Source organism: Colossoma macropomum, unplaced genomic scaffold (assembly GCF_904425465.1).
Source record: "Colossoma macropomum unplaced genomic scaffold, Colossoma_macropomum, whole genome shotgun sequence".
In the NCBI taxonomy this organism is placed as follows: Eukaryota; Metazoa; Chordata; class Actinopteri; order Characiformes; family Serrasalmidae; genus Colossoma; species Colossoma macropomum.
The window spans coordinates 17,850,419-17,870,694 of NW_023494795.1; the positions used below are offsets into that span (position 1 = coordinate 17,850,419).

Sequence of the window (20,276 nt, forward strand, 5' to 3'; positions counted from 1 at the left end):
TTCTATTTTACACCATTTGAAAACTGTGCTCTTTACATTGTGCGAGCATGTTATAACAAATGGCTTTGAATAAGATGTTACATTAATGTCTACAAACACAATGTTAAGAATCACTTTGCTTATACTAATGTTTTAGCAAATGTTTTCTCCTTTAGTTAAGAGAGACAGAAGTATGCAGCATTTACAAAGTCAGGACCATTTTGCCATTCCTTAGGGTTGCCACCCATCCAAAATTTTCCTGGATTGTCCTGGATTTTGGTGGTCTGTTAAAGATTAATGAATCCATTCCCAGCCACAAAATCTTTTTAATATGTTACCATTTGTTACGAAGTTTAAGCTGATTCTTTTTATCCTAACAAACCACTGAAATTCAAATAATGGGTTTGACTGGTTCAGATCAACATAGAAACAATAGCTTCAGAAAGGTGCACTGTTGGTGATACGTGTAGCACTAGACAGCATTGCAACGCAAAAACTAAGAAGATTAGGTAGCTGATTTATGAATGTAGCTAACCAACCACTGAATTCAGCTAAAAATCAAGTCACTGATTAAGTGGTAATTTAACAGGGACGAATTTTACAACCTCATACAACACACACACACACACAAAGCTCTCACTCCTCCCTGTAGGCATGACAGAGTGAGAGAATAAAAAGGAGGATCAGGGAGAACACTAGGAGGAAAGAAAAGAGACGGAGGGCAGGGAGTTGTCACAGGCCTATCACAGCAAAGCAGGGCATGGATTAGTGCAGTGAGCTGTTAGCACTGTGATTAGCTCAACACCAATTTCCCCACCTTTCTTCATAATACAATCACATTCATATCACCCATTCAAACAGAGCTCTCAAACCCACCACACAGCATGCACAGATCAGGGATTTACACTAATAGGTTTATCTTATGGCTTATCACTGACAGCCAATTCAAGCACTGTACACTAAACCTATAGCAAATCAAGATCCTATCTTTGATGAAGCGGTTTGGCTCTACCTGACTAATTCTTGTTTAATTACACATAATCACATGACATACCATCACCCAATACTGATTACACAAAATGCTGTGTCTGCAGTACTGCAGTGAAAAGCAGCAGGGGCATATAAAGCTATTGTGTGGTTGAGGCCTGTCCCCTCTAAGATAAGTAGTTGACTAATCAGCCATAGTGTTGCTGGGCAACTAAGATTCTGTCAGTTTATTTATTTGTTCGTTTGTTTGTTTGATTAGATAAATGAGTTGTAGTTAAAACTATATATATATTTCTGGTTCAAGTTTGCGAGATTGGACCATGGAGCCAGTGAGTCTCTGTATAAATTGAATAACTGTTCTGTTGTCTGTTGTACTGAATATATTGATCATGTCCATCTGCGTATTCTTGTACATACTTCAAAATTTGCCAAATATTTGCTGCAAATGTGATGTGGGTCTACCACTTTCAAAACTGAAGTGTGTGAGTTAAGGCTGGTGCTGGTAACACAATCCTCTTATTCAGTTCAGTGTGTAGAAAATAAATAGGTTAAAGAATATACTTTTTTTCCCCTTTGCTTTGGTAATTAAACTGTAACTGATCTTGTAAGAAAGAATTATGAATGTCACATACTGTTTTTCTATGGCAGCTTAGCCTGATGCTATTTGGTCCAAGGTTGTTTCACATGAGGCCATTTCGCCAGAGCTGAGACACTACAATGTTTTTCCCTACACCTGAGGCTGTATGTCTGAAACCTGCTTTTGTGGTCTGTGGACATCCTAAAGTGTACATTGTATCATAGGTTGCTTTTTGTACAGGCAGGATATCTACCAGCTGCAATGGCACACAGCAGCCCAAACACACTCAACCAGCGCAGCTCAAAGACCGTATTTATTAAACAATTTCTAGGTACAATAAATATGGTATTAAATGTAGGATATCGCAGGAAATGAGCTTTCATCATCACTGGGGTCTTGGTTAAGCGTTACTGAGCACATGCCTAACACTCTTACACTATATTTTATCTAGCCATGCTTAAAAAGTGTTAAAAAAATATTCTCAATAAATGATTGAGTGAAATATTAAGTTTTGCATCAATATTTTACAGTCAGATGTAACTAATAATAAAAGTTCTAAAAAGGGTACTGGAGTGATGACATAGGGGAACTGCTTTTGGTTCCCTAAAGAACCTTTCAATGGATGAGTGTCTGAAGAATCATTCTGTAAGCATGCAAGGGTAAAGAATCTTTTAAAAGTGTTTGCTAGAACTGTACGCCCAAGCCAAGAACCAATTAGGAACATGTATTTTTAAAAGTTGTTTATTTATTAGCCTTTTTAAAAGCCCTAGTGTGGGCAGAAAGAACATGGCATGACTTCCAGATTCCTACTGTCAGCACAGCTTTATGCAACAAAACCTCAACAGCACAGCTGGCAGGGGAGCCTGGCCTTTCCAACAACTACCAGAGCTGTTCTGGAGCTTGCTCTACATCACTTCAGCCATTCTCAGCTACATACTTAAAATAAAGGGGACATGATGGTTCTTTGGTGCAACGCTGTAGAAGAACTGAAGGCTTCTCCTGGAACTTTACACCCAAGCCAAGAACCATTCAGAAACCTTTATTTGTACACTCTGAACATCGCAAGAAAACAGCATTTGAGATCTGGTTTCCCAAACTAAACCTTCTGCTCATCCAAGCACAGCCCTACAAGCTTCTTTAAGCTTCAGTCTGTCGCTGCCAGCCAATCTCCAGTCACCTTCCTCACTGCCCCACTCCGCCAGCCAGGTGTGAGCTTGCTGTGGCTGCGGTCACTTACCACTCTCTACCAAACATCCCCGGTCAGTTTATTCACGGCCTGTTCTAGCCCCTGGAGCTTTAAGGACTGTGCTGTGCTCAGGAGGGCTGCAGTTACAGATGTACCCTGAGGCTGGGGCAGGACTATTTCAGGGCCCTTATACTGCTCAGACCCTCGAAGAATATATTCTGATGGTGATGAACACTGACTAGGCTACCAAGAGCCAGAGGTGGTGTTATATGAGGTGTTTTAAAAGCTACACAAAAACTGTGTTTGCATGGGACTCTGATTTTGCTGTTCAGTCGCGTATATGTTTAATTGGATTTCGGTCACAAGCTTTTTGGTTTGGAGTTTGATATGTTGTTGATATGACTATTGTAATTCTTATGATGATATATGAAAAGTATGTAAAACATTTTTACATGGTTGCCACATTATGAAACCATAACTACGCTCTAAGTCCAGAGCACATTGACCCAACATTCTCCAATAAACACTGATTAACCAATTCCCTGGGTTGGTGTACCAAACCTGTGTGTGATTGTGAGGAACCTCTAGAACGCTTTCATCTCACAGTTTAATTTGGATTATGAGTTTGTATACAAGTGGATTATGAGGCTGCCTTTATATTGTGAAACTTTCAGGAAAGAATATGCAGGAGTGATGGTGCATGAAACAACTTCTATTTTGTTTAATGCAACTTGCATCCTGTTTTATTTTCTCGTTCATGATTTGTCAGTCAATTGAAATAATACATTTGACGTGATCACATCGTATACTACTGGCATTCTGATTGGCTATTTGATGAAACTAATTTCAGTTGTGATGGTTGTAACTGCTGCAGCAGCATTTCAAACAAGTTACAAATGAGTTGCACAAGTGAAATTTAGTTTCATGTAAGTTTCAAGCAACAAAGGTTTCATATAAAGCCAGCCTAAAACTGCCAACATTAGAATGCTGATGTTTGCTTGAGACCATTGGGTCATTTGGCTTGCCTCCTGTAACGTCTGCCTTACCAGTACTGTCTTTCTAAGGGCCAAAGCAGTTAATGAAAGTAAAGAAGAACACTTACAGCCCACCATCATCATGGCCACAGAGAAGATCTTCTCCCCATCCGTGGTTGGAGCGATGTTACCAAAGCCTATGGTAGTTAGGCTGGTCATGGTGAAGTAGAGTGAAGATATGTAGAGAGTGTCCTTACTGGGGCCTCCCTCCCACTGGCCTGATCCGCTGGCATTATACCGGTAGGGTGTGCCAATGCTGATGGCTAACTGATAAAGCCAGCTATCAGTCTTGATGGTGTTGGTGACTTCGTCGATGACTTCATAATCACCAATGCTGTACCAGATACAGGCTAGCCAATGAGCTACCAAGCCAAAGACACAGACAAGAAGGACCAGGACAGCAGCTCCGTACTCCAAATAGTGGTCCAGCTTTCGAGCCACACGCCCCAAACGCAGCAGACGCACCACCTTCAGTGAGCTGAAAAGGCTGCTGAGACCCTGTAGGAAAAACAGAGGGAAAACAGTGTGATTAAAACTTTACTATTTTATTTTAACTCAAACACAAGCACATGACATAGAAACTTGGAAGTTGATCATTTTTGAGTTGTCATGAAATCAACTTGCTAATGTGGTTTCTAAAATGTATAACATACTGTTATCTATAAAAAATGAACAAAGGTACATGTTTTACCTATGCAACATAATTTTGGCCAATAACAGTACATTTAGTACAGTTAGCACAATGTGAATTGGGGGGTATAAGTTTCTATAAATTCTTAGCTATATTAGCCTTATGTCTCTGGTGCAAAACTAAAGAAGCAAACTTCAGACACCAAACACCTGTGATACGGGTGTGGTGGGGCAGTCTTTTATTGATCATATGGTCCATATAAGACTAAAACTCTTTTCACTAGAGTAAACTCCTTTCTGTACTAATGGGCTACTCAGAATGTTAATGATAGTGTAATGATCAACAGTAAATGGCCCTGAATTCATATCCACAACAAAAAAAATACATAGGACACTTGCGAGAAGCACTAGATGTAAAGCATTTTAATCAGCTATCTTCCAGATCACTCCAACATGAATTATTCTATTTTGAAGGGTGCTATAGCTCCACAGGCCTTTGCCTATAGCCACTTTGATCTGACTGCTTTCATGTCAGAGAAGGAGGAGAATAGAAGCTGCCATGGGCAGCTGGGCTTCCTCACACAATCACACATCTCCCCTTAAGCAAGAGGAAATGTAGATTTGCTGCATGGTCATCTAGTGGATTGCCATCAAGTCTGTTCATTAGACAGTGACCACTGCCACCATCCAGATATAATATGGTAAAATTTAACACAGTCTAAAAATATAACCTCGGAAATGTCTGGATCACTGCTAGGGAGGGCTGTGTGCTGGAAAAGATATTTTAGTGTTTCTGGCTCTGGATATGAGACAAAGAGCATGCTCTTTTGCAGGTACACCCACACAACAGAACAATGGCTCCTCTAACAAAACAAAGCCTAAATATCTATTGCCAGTCTCCACGCAGTGAAAATAAAGGTCTTAAAGAATCCAAACCAGCATACAAAACACTGCAACATTGTTTCAGCGGCAGAACCAAAGATGTACTGACTATTTACTGAGAAAGATTTATTTGCTTAGTCTAGGTCTTTTACAGTACTGAGCAGAAGGACAATGAAATGAGGACCTCTAGCTAATGAAACACAGCCCCTGAATTTCTCCAAGAAGGACTGCATATAAAAGTAGGGATGAAACAGAGTGACAGGATTCACTTTTTTCAGGAGAGCAGTGTTGCAGTACTTGAGTTTAATTTAGTTAAACAAATGATAAATAAACATCATTTTGATTCGGTCTCGTCTCAGCCTTGTGGTAAGGTCAGCGCAGAAAATGTTCTCAAGGTCAGCTGAGTGCAAGTCCTCTGTTTGAGGTAATTTGACACAGAACTTTTTTCAGTCATAACTGAATATCAACAACACCTTCAAATAGAATAAAACAGTCCTTTCCTTACATTGGAGTATTATTATGACTTTTCATAATTTCATTTATTTTTCATTTATTTTATTTAAAATGTTTTCATTTATTAAGACTTTTCATATGTTTTCATTTAATAATAAAAAGACATTTACGTTGTTTGGTTTATATTCAGGTGACTTCAGGTAGTGACTTCTGAACAAGTTTTAGTGAAGGGACATACATAGTTCTATACTCTTAAATGGTTCTTTGCATGGTGGAATGGTTCTTCAGATAGATAGGACCATATACAACATATTCTCTATCGAGAACCTTTCTGAAAAAAGTTCCATATAACACTAAAAAGCTTGACATCATAACAATAGAAGAACCCTTTTTGGTGCTATATAGAACCGTTTTCAAAAGGTTCTACAGTAGTGTGAAAAAGTGTTTGCCCCCTTCCTGATTTCTTATTCTTTTGCATGTTTGTCACACTTAAATGTTTCAGATCACCAAACAAATGTAAATATTAGACAAAGATAACACAAGTAAACACAAAATGTTGTTTGTAAATGAAGGTCTTTATTATTAAGGGAAAAAGAAATCCAAACCTATAGGGCCCTGTGTGAAAAAGTGATTGCCCCCTAAACCTAATAACTGATTGGGCCACCCTTAGCAGCAACAACTGCAATCAAGCGTTTGCGATAACTGGCAATGAGTCTTTTACAGCGCTGTGGAGGAATTTTGGCCCACTCATCTTTGCAGAATTGTTGTAATTCAGCCACAGTGGAGGGTTTCCGAGCATGAACCGCCTTTTTAAGGTCATGTCACAGCATCTCAATCGGATTCAGGTCAGGACTTTGACTAGGCCACTCCAAAGTCTTAAATTTGTTTTTCTTAAGCTATTCAGAGGTGGACTTACTGATGTGTTTTGGATCATTGTCCTGCTGCAGAACCTAAGTGCGCTTCAGCTTGAGGTCACAAACAGCCGGACATTCTCCTTCAGGATTTTTTGGTAGACAGCAGAATTCATGGTTCCATTTACCACAGCAAGTCTTCCAGGTCCTGAAACAGCAAAACAGCCCCAGACCATCACACTACCACCACCATATTTTACTGTAGGTATGATGTTCCTTTTCTGAAATGCTGTGTTACTTCTACGCCAGATGTAATGGGACATACACCTTCCAAAAAGTTCAACTTTTGTCTCGTCAGTCCACAGAGTATTCTCCCAAAAGTCTTGGGGATGATCAAGATGTTTTCTGGCAAAACTGAGACGAGTCTTTATGTTCTTTTTGCTCAGCAGCGGTTTTCGTCTTGGAACTCTGCCATGAAGGCCATTTTTGCCCAGTCTCTTTCTTATGGTGGAGTCATGAACACTGACCTTAACTGAGGCAAGTGAGGCCTGCAGTTCTTTGGATGTTGTTGTGGGGTCTTTTGTGACCTCTTGGATGAGTCGTCGCTGCGCTCTTGGGGTAATTTTGGTCGGCCGGCCACTCCTGGGAACGTTCACCACTGTTCCATGTTTTCGCCATTTGTGGATAATGGCTCTCACTGGGGTTCACTGGAGTCCCAAAGCTTTAGAAATGGCTTTATAACCTTTACCAGAGTGATAGTTCTCAAATACTTTGTTTTTCATTTGTTCCTGAATTTCTTTGGATCGCAGCATGATGTCTAGCTTTTGAGGATCTTTTGGTCTGCTTCACTTTGTCAGGCAGGCCCTATTTAAGTGATTTCTTGATTGAGAACAGGTGTGGCAGTAATCAGGCCTGGGTGTGGCTAGGGAAATTGAACTCAGCTTTCCAAAGATGTGATAAACCACAGTTAATTTATCTTTTTCACACAGGGCCCTGTAGGTTTGGATTTCTTTTTCCCTTAATAATAAAGACCTTCATTTATAAACTACATTTTGTGTTTACTTGTGTTATCTTTGTCTAATATTTAACTTTGTTTGGTGATCTGAAACATTTAAGTGTGACAAGCATGCAAAAAGAATAAGAAATCAGGAAGGGGGCAAACACTTTTTCACACCACTGTATATGGAACCATATACAACACATTCTCCATCAATAACCTGTACTATATAGAACTCATGGTTCCAAATAGAACCATTCCCTTTACTAAAGAACCCTTGAAGAACCATATTTTTATGAGTGTCTAATATAGAAATAATTAATGATATGGTGGTGGTGTGATAGTCTGTGTTGTGCTGGTCTGAGTGGATCAGACACAGCAGGGCTGTGAGTTTTTAAACACCTCAGTGTCACTGCTGGACTGACAATAGTCCACCAACCAAAAATATCCAGCCAACAGCGTCCTGTGGGCAGCGTCCTGTGACCACTGATGAAGGACTAGAGGATGACCAATACAAACTGTACAGCAGCATATGAGCTATCATCTCTGACTTCACATCTACAAGATGGACTGACAAGATAGGAGTGTCTAATAGAGTGGACAGTGAGTGGACACAGTGTTTAAAAACTCCAGCAGTACTGCTGTGTCTGATCCACTCATACCAGCACAACACACACTAACACCCCACCACCACATCAGTGTTACTGCAGTGCTGAGAATGATCTACCACCCAAATAGTACCTGCTCTGTGAGGGTCCATGGGGGTCCTGACCACTGAAGAACAGGGTAAAAGAGGGCTAACAAAGTATGCAGAGAAACAGATGGACTACAGTCTGTAATTGTAGAACTACAAAGTGCACCTATATAGTAAGTGGAGCTGGCAAAATGGACAATGAGGGTAGAAACAAGGAGGTGGTCATAATGTCATGCCTGATCAGTGTATTTTATATTTACACTTCTGGTCGCAGTCTTGACTCAGACTCAATGTGTACAGGTTTTGGTCTTGACTCAGACTCGTGTCTAGTGTCTCAACTCCAGCACTACAGGACAGCAGGGTGAAGATATGAACTAGAGGTCGATATTTGTTGCATCTTCAGCAGCATTAGCAAGTAGCAGTCTGTCAGCCCTGGACTGTTTTATAAATAGCTGCTGCGCTGTGCCCCTCTCATTTTTTAATTAGCATTTCCTCTACCACAGCCCTGCGCATTTTTTTTTCCAGATGTCACATAATCATGATGGTAATTTCTCAAACATGCTTTATATTCCTGAAAGGAGCAATTTTCCCCAGACACTGACACAGAGGAAGGGAAAGTAAAAATAGATGTGGTTCGTATTACTCAGACACGATAACCCAAAGGGTTTTGCAAGGCAACCACTGTGGATGGCTTGATGTGCCTCTCCAGGCTATGCATCTTCTAATGCAAATCTCTTACTAGTAATTTATCATTTAGGGCTCTAATTTGCATGTGCATACTTAGCATTTAGCAAAAGGCAAGGCTTCTTTCTTTCTTAGTAAGGTAACCATAGGTGCTTCCTGCTAATTGGCACGAAGGAGACGTATTATTTGGCTGTGCTGAGGCACTGCTGTTCACAAGACTTTTGAAGTAGATGAGAGATGCAATTTGAGCCAAAAGAGAACTGGAAACAATGCTTCAGTGATTGTTCTAGTGAAACAGAGAGATGCAGCCTACAGCGTGTGTGTGTGTGTGCCTGCATCAGAGAGGACAAAGACTCATTTGGACTGACTCACATCTAAAATCATTTTAGACAAACAAACACACGGGTGAAGTGTTCCAAAGCATCATTAGCATGAAATTACAATACCATTAGCGGCTCCCTACTCAATAAGCCAAAGCATAAGGGACGGGTTAATGCTAAAAACGTGTGACTCCAACAGCAGGGAAGTGCCAGGGAAAGAATGGTAAGGCAACGAGTAAAGCAGAGTGAGTTACCGGCAGCACTGAGTCTTCCGCACGCGTGGCGTTCCGTGGGGAGCTGCCTGCGGCTGGCATGTGGCCCACTGCAGAGGAGTCCGATATAGGATCCTGAAACAATGGAGCGAGATTTCAGATCACTTCACACAGCCCTAAAATGAACAGTTTTGGAATCCTCAGTAATTACTGGGCATATTATTCATTTGATGCAGTATCTGTTATTTAACTACATATGTAGTGTATTATACAGGTGTATTCAAAAGTTTGAATACCCCCTGTCATGTTATTTTTTGTTAATTTTAAAGTTAAAATAAGTTATCACATCCTCTACAAGGAAATCAAAATATGGCTTTTTTCCCGTAACTTTTAGTGCACAAGCCGTAAAAAACTAAAAATGTAAAATGTGCCACAACTTTTGCTCGGCCATATATTTTTTCCCAAAATTTTAAATTCAGCAAATAAACAGTAATTGTGGATTAAAATGTGCAGAAGGAAAGAACAAACAGCTATGTAGAAGGAGAGCAAGATCTAACTGACTTCGATCTGAGCAAGATCTAAGGGCCACAAAGACTGCTCAACTGGCTAATGCTGCAATACAAACAATAGGTAAAGTGACATCTGTCTTTAAATTCATAAAAATACACGAGTAAACAGAGCTAGAAAGTGTGGTGCACGTTCAACTGGAGTGGCACTTCAGTGGAAAAGATCTTTTCATCATGTATCAGGTAACCAATCAAAACAATGGGTGAATAAAAGTGAACCAGAGAGAAAACGTGACCTGTGCAGTAAGACAGGTTTGCTCACATTTGCGATTAAAAAGAAAAAAAGAAAATCTACTCAAAAATGAATAATTCACTGGCGTATGTACCATCCTCTACATTGTTATGACAGAGGTTTGCTAAAAACTAAATAGACAAGAAGTACCTTTCACCACTGTAGCTTGGTGAGTAGTTGTGGTGTTCAAGGCACTTGTTATTGTCGCTACATTAACAAGTGATTAGGAAGAATTACAAGTGGTGGACTTTCTCTGTCCGTCTTTCTCCTCCAAAAAAAGGCACAATAACTGCTTGTTAACTGCAGTTATTAATAGAGATGTACTTTTTCTCTTCCAATACTGATCGGAATACCTGATCTTTAGTTATGGGCCGATACTGCTAATAACTCTATCTAACCGAACTAACTAAGTCCTGATATTTATATATATAAGTACATTTTAAAATATTTTATTTTAGTAAAATATTTGGCTTGGTAAAAACGGTGCTGAATGTTGTTTCACGTTCTAATTTTTCAAGTTACTCATACGTGCATCTCGTTTACTTGCGCTACATCTCTGAGCGCCAGACTCTGCCATTCGGTAAATATCACCATCGCTGACTGTGTCAGTAGCAGCGACTTTCAGCATTTTCTCCAGCTTGGTTGAAGGATAGGGCTGCGAGGCCACGCTGTAGATTAATATAGCTGACCAACAGAGGCGCACTGCAGGTGAGGCTAATGAACACAGAAGCGTCATCTAGTGGGCTGCTATGCTAAAGGCTAGATCAAGGCTAAGTGCAATCATTACACAAAGAGTCCTGCAGTTCCTTTCGTTCACTTGATAAGAATCTAGACATTAACTCAAACTGTAAGTGACTACACAGCAGCAGATGAGTGATTATTCTGCCATGAGCATTTTCACTGCAGCTTGTCATCCACATCGCTGATGTGCTGTTAAGTTCTGTCTATTGGTGCACATGGACGCGTCAGACATTGCTCCGTGGTGTCAGTCATAGGTATCTGTATTCCCATCGATACTGCATTTAAGTGGTAGTATCAGTGTGGTGCATCGATAAGGTATCGGTGCAACACTAGTTATTAACTGCTAGTTTTGTTTCTTATCCTGTTACTGTGATGTTATGTTGAACTTTCTGCCCATAACACTGGCCATAAAGATCTGCTCCACTCATAATTTTGAGATAAACTATCATTTCAACATAATCAATCAGTCACATTCTTGAGGGGAAAAAAGCTATTCATTTGTCATGATCAGTAACAATAAAAAAAATGCAACTTTCGACATATTACTGCCATAAACAGAAATGGAAAAAAACAGGTGATATTTTTCTTCTTTACTTGGTGAGAGCTGGCTTATAAATAAATCTACACTTCTGCATTGCGGTGTGCCTTGTTCTTGCTTAAATATATATTGCAGCAAAACGTGCAACATTTCCACTGATCTCCATTACAGGTGAGAGGTTTGTTTTACAGGAGTTTCATTGAATTACATGAAAAATCTAACTTTGCAATCTCATGCTTTTGCAGTTATTTCCACGGGAAGTTATTTTTTATTCAAATGAAAAACAGGCAGGCAAACATTTATGTTTGTGCTTCTTTTAATAAAAGCCGGGGTGCACATGCTCCGCTTGCTCAGGTGCTTATTGAAACTGGTCACGAGAGATGTGGATAAAAAGTGATATGGTCAGATGAGTCATCTTTCAACATATTCTCCACAACTGTGAGTGCATATGCAGCTCACATCAAGAGAACAGCACAGGCTTGAATAGCTAACACCTAAAGTAAGGGAGTCTGGAGGCTCTGTTATGCTAGGTAAACATTTTGTTGGCATGGTTTGGTCCACTTGTCCACTTAGAGGGAAGGGTCGCTGCAAACCAATACAACGTTATTCTGACTGATCATCCCTACACTGTGATGAAACACTGAATCATTCCTGAGTGGTCTCATCCAGGGTGGCAATGCCCCCATTCACAGGGCACAATGGGTCAGTGAATGGTTTGATGAGTAGGAAAATTATGTAAATTATATCTCTAAAATTAATATGCAACATACAAATTTTATGCATCATTTTCACTAAAAAGGAGCACAGATTTGACCACCTTTAATGATGCACAAACCACTCTACGTCTGAATCATGAAACTTTGGTATAACATGCAAACAAGCGGAGATTTGAGTGCAAATGATGAATCTTCTTCAGTGCAAGAAACCAAACCAGTTTACCAGCTCCTCATTTACATATCATTTTCATGAATCATGCAGCATTCAGCAGCATGTAAGCCAATGGCTGTGCTTGTAGGCGGAGTTTGAGGTGGAGCAGGGAGTACACTGCTCCTCTACTGACCAAACTCCACTATTGGAAAGAATAAAATATAAAATAAACAAAACATCTTTTATAAGCTAGAATGATGTGATTGTAGTAGTGTAGTGTGATTTTTTTTTCCCTAAAACACATTTAAACACTGTATTATTGCAGTGCATGAGATGCTTCTGCAATAGGTGTGCTCTGTATTTGAAATTATACCAATGCACATGTAAAATAAGTACATTTGCTTTTGTACTGGTTTGCCATGCACATACATTACTAGTATCATTGTCATTTTCTATTTTAATTCTTATTATTGGTATTACAGATGAACCGAAAATAGTTGTGGCGCCCAAATACCTTACTGAGACCATTTATGTTGTTTTTTTGCTTTTTTTTTTGCTGGTGTATTTTAAGAGACTTTAGCTTATCTGTTGCTATACACAGTTTGTCAGCCATCCTCTAGCCCTTCAATAACCAGTTTCTTATATTATTGCCATAGAACCTCTCTTTGTTGGAAATATTTGAGTGGATGACCACTCTCAACCTAGCAGCGATGCTGAAATGTGTAAAAGTTCCAGCAACACTGCTGTGCCTGAAAAACATGTACCAGCACCACACAAAAATATCCAGCCAACAGTGGTCCTGTGGTCAGAAAATTACTCATGACGAATAGGGTTGAGAGAGACTGACAAATTATACATAGCTACAGTCTGTAACTGCACACCTTTGCATTGGACCTATAAGATTGGAGGGGGACTCAAAGTGGGCAGTGAGCAAAACAAGGCAGTTTTTTTTTTTTAATAAAGCGGAGTGTAGAGGGATTTGGGAGCCATGTGAGATCTGTAGCTAATTAGCACAGCCGAATGACATATGCATCAAGCAAGCAGGTTCCCCTTTCACAGAACAAGCACTTGCTTGTGTAAGACCAGTATATTAATAGGACTGGTTATAAAACAGCTTCAGAGCCACAGGAGCACAGAAGTGATTATTAGCTTTTGCCATCCAAAGCTGTGTTATACAGGTAGGTCAGAGAGGCAGACCCCATGATCATGTCCTTTCAGAATAGTGGCATCTAGCTAATTCAATGGCTATCACTATAACAAATCGTAATTTAAAATTTAAGTCCAGGAAAATGGTATTGTAGTAATAACTTAGTGTAGTTCAGGAGAATTATATTCTCTCCTGCTTTTACAGAGTCAGCAATTCCTTTGTCTCTACACACGCTTTCCCAGAGGTAACCATTATTAATGAATACAGACACTGTAAACGCACATCAGATGACTCCTATAGGGTAGCAACAGCTACATGCAGTCTTTTTTGTTGGGCAAATTGACTAGGATTTACTACATGGGAATCCTGGAAAGACTGGTTGCAGAGTGGACCCCCACTCATTCATTTCATCTCCGACATCAATAATTCACCTGTAGCCCTTTGGGCGGGAAGTGATGAATAAGAGGATGAGTAGAAGGCGGGAGGGGCGAGAGAGCGAGAGAAAGATTTAATATGATGCAAAGATTACTAGCTTCTGTACTGCAATACAGTCACGTCAATAAAATAAAAATACATTGAAATTCACTTCAATTTTTTGATTTTTAAACATTCTGACAATTTCATTAAAGGAAAAAATGACCTGAATTATATTCTTTTTGAACAATCTTTTTGAAAATCCTTTAACAGACAAGAGATAATCATGACAAGCAGGATATACTGCAAACAGAATAAGGAGCTACTGTGAAAGAGGTTGTGTGTCTGAGAAATAACTGCCATGTTACCTATTAAAAAAATAAATGAATAAATAAATAAATAAATAAAAAGATCTGAATAAAAAAGTTCTCCATAAAAAATGTATGTCCTCTCTTTTCATTTTTAAATATATGTTAAAAAGCTGGTCCAATTATGTACATTTGTGTATTTTTTTGTTCTATTGTTTTTAATAAGCTATGTACTCATATATTTTCTTCTGTTTACTGTCCTGAACGTGAATTCTGTAATCCATCAACACATCATGGGGAGAGGAGGAGGAAGTGGGGATGGAATGAGGATGAGACTCTTCTGAGGTTCTCTTTAGTTTACTGTCTTGTACAGAAGTATGGAAACCAGAAAATGTGAAAAAATAGTTATTAGGGACGCACTGAAATTGCAGTCACCTAATTTTTCAAAAATGGTGCTTGTATTTTTATTTATTTTTTATTAGAAAGATGTGATTAAAACATTTTTTATTAATTTCTCACTCTACTATGGCTGTCAGCACAGATGCATTCAAACAGCTTGAGTGGCAGTAGATCAACAGTATAATATATGGCTGTGTGGAACCATTTGACTGTTTTTATGAGGAATATTAGGCAAGCAATATGTAATCCCTGTTCATGCTCAGTATCAAGAGGGATACAAGGCCCAAGAGCTATTCCACCACAGGTTTGATACCACTCAAAAATGCCACATGCCACATGCCTCAGAACACAGCAAACAACAGAAGCAGAGAGGGAAGTCCCTGCTATTAAGCTCATGCCATCTGTAGCCACAGTTTTTGAAATGATGAGAAAATTGACAAATTACAGTGTCAAAGTGCAAAGCAATCTAAAAAAATATCAAACTATTCTCGGTCATTTGTGGTTGACTGTGCCACACAGTATAGTCTATATACTGTAATCACTTTAGCATGTTTATCTTATGTAAACTGCTTTTAGAGATAACATGATCCCCTTTTACGCAGGAAAGGTAACATGGGGTACTTGAAAGGACATCCTCTCTTTTCTTTGCCTCTCCATGTGCTATATTATCAGGTAAAATACGCTCATGTATAAAATATACTTATGAAAATACTTCAAATATGTACCAAACAGACATAAAAGGCACTTGCAATTATAGAATGATGGAGGAAATGTTTAAAGCATCAGAAAAATGAATAGAGAAAGTTCCACACAGTTCTCTGGAACGCTCAAAAAGAGTCACAGTCGAACAGATCGGGGAGCAGGGAGCGGGGTGTGGGCCACAATAACAGCATGCAGTCCCCTAGGGGAGCATCTGATAGCTCCATGTCAAGAGGATGACAGGCAGCTGTGCTCTGGGCAACTGCCTCTATCATGAAATATTTAAAGTGCTTTTAACATTTAATGTATTGACAATCAGTGTTCACATGTTTGTGACATGACCTTTAGAGCATCATATGTTCTACCACAGAAGTCCAGGCAGGTTGTGAGAAAGAGCTACTGCAGAATAAGCAGAGTGCAGGCCTGTCACATACACATACATGCATGGCGGCTGCGGATAACACCTGTCAACTCAACAAGTGTGCTGATGAGGCTGACAGCTCGTTAGGACTGAGAGGAAAACAGAATCCAGTGGGGACTCGAAACAGCCAAGCAGGGTGTGACATTTTACCAGCAGGTGTGTCACTGGCACCTGGCCCGTGTCATTTGATTAAAACCATCACTGTAGAAAACTCTCATTCACCCACACACATACACACGAAGAAGCCCAAACAATAGAGCAAGTGAAGCACCTCCACTCCAACGTATTAGAAGAGGAGAAACCACATACTTCTTATTCAAAAAATGATTCACTACTCAGTGTAATAAACTGCATGAATATGAGTTTAACAAAATGATTATTTTTATGTCATTTTATTGTCTCCTGCTAAAATTAAACTGTCACTTGAAAATAAGAGCAGTCACGATTCCTTAATCAGGAATCTGCAAATGTTTCTTAGATTGTAGCTGATTCATGTTGCAATTCTATGATGTAAACAATGTGAGGCATTCTATCAGTAACTGTGTGCTGCAGCTACATCTATACCAAAATGTCATAGCACAGAGGTTCCGTTCTTATCGCAACTCGCAACTGATCACAAAAGCTTCTGCAGCCCAGAGGAAGATTTAACCAAACTGGTCATTTAAAATGCTAACAAATGCAACATAATAAACAATGTAGCACATTAGATTTCACTTACCTTTATAACCACAATAATAAACACCAAAAAACAATGATGGATACATTGCATTCAATTAAAAAGAGAAATGTGCTGGATTGACGCTGTCAGTCCCGATGGTCATGTATTTTGCCCTACCAATCAATGAGCTAGACCTAAATATTATGTTTTGCTTTTGCAAATAATTATCATGATTGTAATATTTCTCATATTTAAAATTAATTGCTGGAATGTCTATATATGATAAGTATATATTGTAAATGTCTATAACCTGTAAGTTGTCATTTAGAAAAACTAACAGCCAGTAGCCTCCTAACAATACCACCACGATCCACAGGTTTAACACCACAGTCGTAGCATAATTATGTGTGACTCATTGCGCTAAATGGCCAGTTGCTTCTTACTTTCAATGTAACACTTTATTTAATGTTATGTAAATAGGTATTCTGACCCATTAAAGAGCAAATAAATGTTATTTCTTTTGCAACCACGAAAAAGAAACAGCACTAGAAATGGGTTTTGTATGTTTAGTTAGCCCACACAGTGTGAAATGTGGGTTAAAAACAAAAGAAGAAGAAATTAAAAAGGAAAAGAAAAATCTGCCAATTTGACTTAAAAGAAATCACAGTTCGCCATAAAATATCATGATTAGTGTACCTCTAGTGTTCTACTGCTATGAGTAGCAGTAATTGTTATGGCTATAAGAAAAAAAGAAAAAAGAAAAACTTTCACCTTGTACTTGCTATGCACTTGTGGGCTCTCTAAAAATACAAAAAATTTAAAGAATACAAGTAAGTTAGCTAGCAAAAGCAGTGCAAGCAAATAAGTAAATATGTTTATAAACCACATTTTACACAACTGTTGTTCATCCAAAGTGCTGTACAGGAATGAAAACATGAAAATAAAAGTATTGTTATATTTTAAAAAAATACTAATGCATAAAAGAATGTTTCAAGTCTTCATTTAATATTAACTAAGAAGCACATCTCATCTCCAGGTAGATTGATTCATAGCCTCTCAGCAACGACTACAAAAGCTACAAAAAGGTTACAAAAACCATTAGTTCACAAGTTAGTGTTAACTAATTTTATTCTAGTCAGTGCTCTTTTACTGTTAAAGCAGCACTACGCAATGTAGTTTTATTAAAACTTAAAGAAGTAACGTCACTGAGTCAGGACAGTAAATGAGAACATGCTAAAATATGGAGTCTGTGCTTTGCTGTGAGTCACCCTGTAAAGACTGAAACAGTAATTCATAAGTCAGGGATGTCGGGTCGGATATCACAGGAGTTTTCCAGCACACGTCATACATCTTTATGTATTAACATCACATGCACAGGCTCAAAAAGGCTGGGCTCAACATTTAGACCTCAAATGCAAAATCAGCAATATACTGATGAAAATATGATGACAATAGTAGATAATTCACTCACATCCTCAAAAGACACGTCCTTCGTCAAGTTTTGACTGAGTTCTCTATGTATACTCTTTCAACACATTCGCAATTATCAGACTCATCCGCTCGGGGAAAAGATCCAAATCACAACTAACATTACAAAATATTCTCACACACATTGCGTGCAATTACACATTTCCACCACAATTTCCCAAAACTTACATAGTGCAGATTTATACTAGATATTTCTTTAGAATTATTTAGAAACGTAAGTAATACAAAAACAGCAGCTGTTGGAAATTACCCCACCCCCCTCCACACACACACACACACACACACACACACACACACACACACACACACACACACACACACAAACACACACACACATATGAGATACACACATGTATATACTCATGCTCTCAAACACAGACAAATTCTCTTTACTTTTATGATTCCACTTTTTCAGATTAGGCTTAAATTCCTCTGATGTCTTTAGCTTCATTCCTGCTTCTCTACAACCCTCTTTGTTTTGAACCCTCATGCATTCTGCTCCATTTGCCAAACACTGTTTATCTCTCATTAGTCTCTACAGCCCTTTCGAATATCTCCATCCCGACATTCCTCTGTCTTGATCATCCTCCAGAGAAACAGTTAGGGCTGTAAAGAAGCTTTGGATGCAAGCAGAATGTCTTGATGAAATGTAACGTGTCCAATACACGGCTCTGAGGTTTCACTCCATCCAGTTTTAAGCAAGCCGATTCCGACATTTCTAAAACATGATTGCCAAAGCCTACATTTCTTTTAGAATATAGTTATGAATATACTGGTAAAGCTTGTTATTTTAGAAGACACAGAGTGACCTTTAAAAATATTATTTATTAATACAAACATGATAAAATACAAAGTTGACTTGACTTGAATTCTCAATGGAGAATTATTTATATAAATGAGGTCTGTAAGTGTGAGGAACCTTTTTAAAGATTTAAGAACCTTCACGTGATGTTATGGTTCTACACCAATAACTATAACAACTAATGCTAGAACCATTTAGCCAATAACCATCAGGGAACCTTTATATGTAATCTAAGTCTCAAAAAGGAAATATGAATGGAAATGTGATGTAAATATCTACAATGTAAAACAGAAAAAAAAGAAATTTGATCTAAATCTATATTTAGAACTGTGCATAAAACAATTCAATCTGTATGCAACGGGTAGGGTCCACTGTTAATCATACAACAAGGAACAAAATGCCTCTTAAACTTGCTTAAAAACCTAATTTCCACCCAAGAGAACAAAACCAAAGACTTTATTTTTCTGAGGCTGAAATGAAGTCTTTCTGCTTCATTCACAAAGTATGCCAAACCACGCTCAGTCTAGACAGGAAAACTCTGCACATGTACAGAAGACCCCCTCCAGCCTCCTGTCCCTTGGTCACAAAAGTCATGAAGATTTCGCTAATGAGCGAGGATGGCAATGGGCGGTAATGACACAAGTTTTCAGATTTTTCCGATTTTTGATTCTGAGTCAGGACTTAACTTGATTTTCAATATTATTTGTTAAAAATGTGTTTATTATACAGATGTCTAATTCCAAATCCAAAAGAAATAAGAGTAAGGGTATACATGTACTGAGAAATCCAATTGCTGAGCTAAAATCCAGCTCTCTTTATCGGATTTCTTAATCAGATTTCTAGACCTTACTCAAGTCTAAGAAATCAAAGTATGCTGTTTACATGACCATTTGAATAGTCAGATACCTGCAGAAAGCAGATTATGATTGAATTATTAATACATTGAAAAACACTCACTGTCCCAGGCATCAGGCAGTGTATTTATAAGCATTTCATGTAGACATGTGTTTTAAGAGGCATTATACTTTTCAGACATCTGCTTCCAATCACCACCACTATGAACTATTCTGACTCTGTAAGTTTCTCTAGGATAGAGGATTTCACACCAAACTACTCTGAATTACTTTGATTACATCTTAATGATAGAATCATGCAGAAAGTTTGAAAAATCGGTGGGATTCCCGTCTAAAGGATGGTAGGGAAAATGCTGTCATTGATACAGGCTTTTAGCTACACCTGTAGCCTATGGCTGGATGCTCCAGACCCAGGCTCAGCTGAGAATAGCCTGCCTGAACGTCAGCGGTTGTGTCAGAGTCTATTGTGCTTTAAGCACATCAGATTGATTAGGGCATGCAGGCAGAGCCACAGATGCCACTGTAAAGGAGCTCTTTATTGCGATCTGGGAGCGCTACAATTTGGGGGGGCTTTATTGCGCTCGTCTCGTTGCTGCGCAGTACGCGCACCAACGGCATCTTCATGATGGGAGCTGATGCCCGTTGCCAGGGCAACC

General features: G+C 38.9%; 1 protein-coding gene across 1 annotated transcript in view; it reads right to left on the reverse strand.

Annotated features, from left to right (window-relative positions):
* The window catches only part of kcnh5a (potassium voltage-gated channel, subfamily H (eag-related), member 5a), a 136,680-nt gene that overhangs the window by 72,452 nt on the left and 43,952 nt on the right, over nucleotides 1-20,276 (reverse strand). The window contains exon 7 of the mRNA XM_036581691.1: nucleotides 3,832-4,261. Coding sequence (XP_036437584.1) covers nucleotides 3,832-4,261 — 430 coding nt within the window. The remainder of the gene's footprint in view (nucleotides 1-3,831; nucleotides 4,262-20,276) is intronic.